Source organism: Miscanthus floridulus, chromosome 7 (genome assembly GCF_019320115.1).
Source record: "Miscanthus floridulus cultivar M001 chromosome 7, ASM1932011v1, whole genome shotgun sequence".
Taxonomy (NCBI): domain Eukaryota; kingdom Viridiplantae; phylum Streptophyta; class Magnoliopsida; order Poales; family Poaceae; genus Miscanthus; species Miscanthus floridulus.
In genome coordinates, this window is record NC_089586.1 from 11,762,068 (window position 1) to 11,767,541 (window position 5,474).

The 5,474-nt window shown below is 45.9% G+C and overlaps 1 protein-coding gene across 1 annotated transcript; it reads right to left on the bottom strand.

The window, feature by feature from the left end:
- Positions 1-1,578: 1,578 nt before the first annotated feature.
- Positions 1,579-1,803, bottom strand: LOC136462563 (protease inhibitor HPI-like). Its single transcript, XM_066461655.1, has one exon. The coding sequence runs from the start codon at positions 1,801-1,803 to the stop codon at positions 1,579-1,581; it is 225 nt and encodes a 74-aa protein (XP_066317752.1).
- Positions 1,804-5,474: the final 3,671 nt, after the last annotated feature.

The window sequence follows — 5,474 nt, forward strand, 5'->3', positions numbered from 1 at the left end:
CCACAGTACTAGATCTTCCTTCTAAGGCTCCACGTATAGCTCTCTCATGTATTCCTAGCTCCCTCCTTACAGCTATAAAAGGGGGCAGCCAGGGCCATTTCTGGGGAGAGAAAAAAAGGAGAGGAACACCTTGGTAACACACACAAGCACACGCCCCAGCCGCCTGAGAGCAACGTCTCAAGCGGCCTACGCGACACCTTGCCGAGACCTGGGACTAGCTCCCTCTCTCCCCTAGCTTGTAAGCCCCTACTACAAGCACTTCGGTGCAAGGAATACAAGATCGATCTCTCAGACTGGATGTAGGACATCGATTGCCTGAACTAGTATAAACCTTGTGTCTCTTTGCATCACCATCCGGAATCGGGAGCACGCAGTTCAAATTCACTGGTTGGTTGAGGACCCCCCGGTCCGAAACACCGACACTCCCTCTCCTTTCTCTCCTCTCTTTCCCGCAGCACCGGGCCCTACTCTCTTTGAGGCGAACTCGGCACCGCGCCCATCCCTCGCGACCTCCATCTCCCTCCGAGACCGAGCCTAAGCAGTGCCCCACCTGGCTCCTCGCAACCTCCCTCTCCCTCTCCCTACTCCATCTCTCGACGGCGCGCTCTAGCAGCAGGGGGGCGCGCACCCTGGCGCGGATGCCGCGCACCCCGGCGGCATGCTCCGCGAACTCCGACGGCGGATCGAGGCAGTACGAGGCAGATTGAGGCGGATCGAGGCGTATGCGGTAGCGTGCGGCCCGATCCGATGACGTGTGGCCCGATCCCTCCTTCCTCGGCCAGATCCGGTTGGGGGCGGTGGTGCTCCCCTCCTTCCTCGGCCAGATCTGACATGGGCTCCTTCTCACCGCCAGAGCACCTCCACCACCGTGGATCCGGCGCCCTTACACGCCGCGAGCGGTGGATCCAGCGCGGCGGTGCTCCTGCACCTCTCCGGGTGCGGCGGCCTCTCCAGCGACGGATCCACGACGGATCGAGCTCCACGTGCGCGGCAGCGGCACGGCGGGTGCAACGGCGAATGGGCTCAATGCCGAGCCCTGGATGGGCTCGCGTTTGGGCTTGTCGTTTTTTTTATTTTCATTAATCAAGGCGGACAACTGGTCCTCCTTGGTAAATCATTGATTTACCATGACCTTTAGGTCAAGGTGGACGGCGTGCCCGCCTCAGTAAACCCTTTTTCCCCGCCTCGGTTAAATTTATCGTAGTAGTGTTTCTACGATTGCGTTGGCACAAAAACCACGTAAAATGAAGCTACAATTAAAAAGGTATGTGGGACTTTAAAGTTTTAGAAAAATTTATGTAAAAAGTTGCCGTTTAAGAATTATTATAAATAATAAAAACATATTACTGACATCACTAGTTGAATTGATGAGATCATTAATATTATTTTGTAATAAAAATAAAAGAAAATGTATAACCTGCGACTTTCACTCTAACGGGCACTGCAGCCTTCCATCTTCAAACCGTGTGATGACTGACGAGCGGCAGACGACGACGACGACGACGACACACACACATTGACACATCTCGACTCCAAACAAAACCGGCAGCGGCTGGCCGGCGGCGGCTTTAGCTACAGCTAGCCGATGACGGGGACCTGGTTGACAATGCCGTTGCTGTCGATGAAGACGCGGACGCGCGTGGGGTTGTAGTTCGGGTCCTCCGGCGGGATGATCGGCGACCCCGGCGGGCGCACCTCGACGGACACGTCCGGCCTGTCGTGGGCGATCGCCGTCGCCGCCAGTGTCGCCAGCACGCCCACCAGCTCCGGCCACGACGACCTCCCGGGGATCGGCACGCTCATCTTGCCCGGCCCACTACCACGCGATAGCTTAGCTCAGTGTGCGATGAGATATTTAGTAGATACTCAGATACCGTACCTTTACGAAGACACGTGTGTGTATTTATGTAGTACTAGCACGAGAGCTCCACGCCTTCGCTGACGATAATATGAAGGTTCTGCTAAAAATAGTTAGATCTGCTAATATAAATTTAGTGCCCGGTCATAGCTAGGCGAATGCGTATGCCTCGTTTTTTTTTTATGAAACTGGAGGGGCCGAAGCCCCTGCAGGGATTTATTTGAAATAAAAAGAGAAGAGTTCTCAAACAGGAATTACAAGGAGGTTAAGCCTGAACCTAAGCTAAGAAATTAGGGAACAAAGAAAATGAGCTTAGCTCTAACTATTACAGCAGGTTTTGAATCCATTGTTCCAACTGAAAGTTCAGACTTAACTTCACTCTATGCAAGAGCAAGAGGATTTCTTTGTGAAAAAGGCTTCTGGCATTGTTTACTAACGGCTGGATCCCTCTGAAGATTAGGTCGTTTCTTGACGTCCAAATGGCCCAACAGATTAGGATGACAGCTGCCATAAAAAACTGAGAATGCAGTTTCAGTGATCTCTGGAAAGTTCTCATTCTGAGGAATGTCAATGTTTATCAGTCTCCAGTATTGCTTTGCGAATGGGCACTGAAGGAAGAGATGTTGACAGGTTTCTTCAGTGTTTTGAAGGCACAAAACACAATTGTAGGACTCTAGGTGCATGTTCTTTCTTTTTAGAATATTCCTTGTACTCAATCTGTCCTTGATTAAAAGCCAACAGAATACCTTATGCTTAGGTTGGCAAAGACATTCCCACAACCATCGAAATGCATTATGAACTTAGTGATGCCCCATTAGAGCCCTGTATGCTCTTGAAGAGCTGAAATTTTCTCCCCATATGTACCTCCAGATATCCTTGTCTTCTGTTATTGTCAGACTTCCCAAGATTTGTAGCAGTGCTGCATTTGCTCAAAAGCTTCTTCTGAGATTGGTAGATGAAGTAGTTGGATGAAATCTCCCTGCTCCCTGACCTTCTGTACTGTAATGAGCTTGTTTTTTGCAAAGGAATATAGTTCTGGAGCCAATGATTTTAGCTCTTGCCCATTCCAGTAATCCTGCCAGAAAAGAATACTGCTGCCACATTGTAATTGGACCCTTGTCATTTCTTTGAAATGAGGGAGATATTTCAAGATATCCCTCCACCAAAAAGATCCTTTCTTTGTGAGACCTAGTAGTTTCCCATTCCTATAATATTTCTCCCAAATCAGCTGTACCCAAGGAATATCCTTCTTGTTGAAAAACTTGTTTAGGTTCTTTAATAGCAGGGCTTCATTTTGTTTCTCAATGTCAATGACTCCTAGACCTCCTTCTTCCTTGGTTTTACAAACCATCTTCCATGCTGCTTTTCGTGGTTTACTGGCATTAATATCATTACCCCTCCAGAGGCAGTGCTTTCTGAAGCTATCAATTCTTTTAATCACAGTTTTATGTAAAGCAACACATGAAGAAGGTTGGGAGGGATGTGAATACTGCATTTGTCAATTCCAATCTTCCAGTCTGGGAGAGAAAGCTTGATACACTTCCTAGTCTTTTTTTCACACTTACTTATTCTTCTTGAATTCTTGGTTTGGTCAACCCCATTGGAAGGCCAAGATAAGTGAATGGGAATGACCCCTTAGAGCAGCAAAAGGTCTTTGCTAGCAGATCAAATCTTTCTTCATTGATGTTTATTGGCAGCATCATTGATTTTCTGAGGTTTACTCTTAATCATGTGGCTTCAGAGAAGGTGTTGAGCATTGATTTGAGGAAGAATAACTACCTTGTATCCCCTTCTAGCACAAGCAGTGTATCATCAGCATACAATATCACTGGGAAGTCTTGATTTGATTCTATAGGTATAGGTAACCTTAACATTCCCAACTCTTTACCCTTATTGACCAGAGATTGTCGGAAGTCAGCAGCTAGTACAAACAGCAAGGGTGATAAAGGATCACCTAGCTTGCCTCACACCTCTCAAACATTTTAACCTTTTCCCTGGGGTTCCATTTAGAAGAATAGCTGAAATGGCTGAAGAAAATATTGACTGCATCCATTCAGCCTTTTTCTTTCATGATTGTCAGCATAGCCTCATGTTCCATTTTATCAAATGCCTTTTCAAAATCCAGTTTGATAACAACAATTTCCTTCTTTGAATGGTGGCACATGTGCAAGTATTCCAGTGACCATGCATGGCAATCTTGAATAGTCCTTCCACTGATGAACCCATATTGGTTTCTGTGCACTAGCTTTGTAATCATTGGTTGCAGCCTGTTTACCAACGACTTGGTTATCAATTTTACTGATGAATTTAGCAAGGAAATTGGCCCATAATCATTAACTTTTCTTGGCCCTTCCACTTTAGGGATGAGTGTAATGTATGAAGAATTAATGCTTCTGAGGTAGACATTGTTGCTGTGGAACTCTCTGCATAATCTGTAGAAATCCTCCTTTATAGTTGGCCAGTATTTTTTTAAGAACTCATTGCTAAAGCCATCTGGGCCAGATGATTTATCGTTGGCAGTTCCTTAATTACTCTGTCAATTTCAATGTTTGAGAAGGGCTCCTCAAGATAGCTGAGGTCATCTCTTCTCTCTAAGATGCTTGATGGATTAATGCCAAACGTCGTGAAATCAGTTCTTCCTTCATCAGGAACCTTTTCTTTGCTCTATGCATGCATGCATATTAGTGGTTTTAGATCACAATCATGTATCCTATGTTTTAGTACGAATGCGTATGCCTCGTATGCATGCATTTGTGGAAAAATCATATCCGATACAGACGATTCTATATAGGATCAAAATATTTACAAATAATACAACTATGCAGCCAAAGAAGAGAACGACGATGTACAGAGTGCAAATGTCGGAGTGTAGTAGGTATATAGGATCAAAATTTACTTTTATTTCTATTTTTACCCTCGTCGTCCATGATGTTACACTGACAGTGAAACTAGGATGCAAGAGAGTAAGTAAGGTGACTGTGTCATGTGTGACTGAGGGAGAGAGATAGAGAGGATATTAGGCCGGCTACGCGCATTTATCATTATTATAGGAGGAGCCGATGGGCCCATACTGCTGCGAGCGGTCTCCACCCAAGCCTCTTCCGGCCCAGGAGAGCGAGTGCTCTGCTGCCTAAGACTTGCTCACAGCCCTATCTCTATCTGCAAATTACTTAGGGTTTTTTATCCTACTCCCTCCGTCCCAGAAAAAAATAATGTTCTGTGATTTAAAATTTGTCCAAAAATGATGTTATGAGTTTTAGACATGGTGTTGGTCGACAAAAGAATCTGCCGACTCATGCATACCCAACAGATCCGGCGCCAAATTACCAATTGACATGTGCTACTGTTTGTTGCCTCCTGCGGATCTCTACATGCTTGCATGCAACACGTCTTAATTAGGAAGTACACCATATGATATCTCTTCTTTTAAGGAAATCATGTGTAACAAACTAAGGGTATTAGAGACATTTCTCTTCTCTACTCACTACGCCAGATTTGCACATCACTGCCGACATCATCACTGTCGGATTTGTGAGAACCGGCAGTGATGTACCTTCACTGCCGGTTATGAGCTTGAAAATAAAAAAATGATTGGGGCTGGGCTAAAACCGGCAGT

What these genes read in the sequence shown, in the direction of transcription:
- LOC136462563 (XM_066461655.1), bottom strand. Translation starts at nt 1,803, where the DNA reads ATGAGCGTGCCGATCCCCGGGAGGTCGTCGTGGCCGGAGCTGGTGGGC.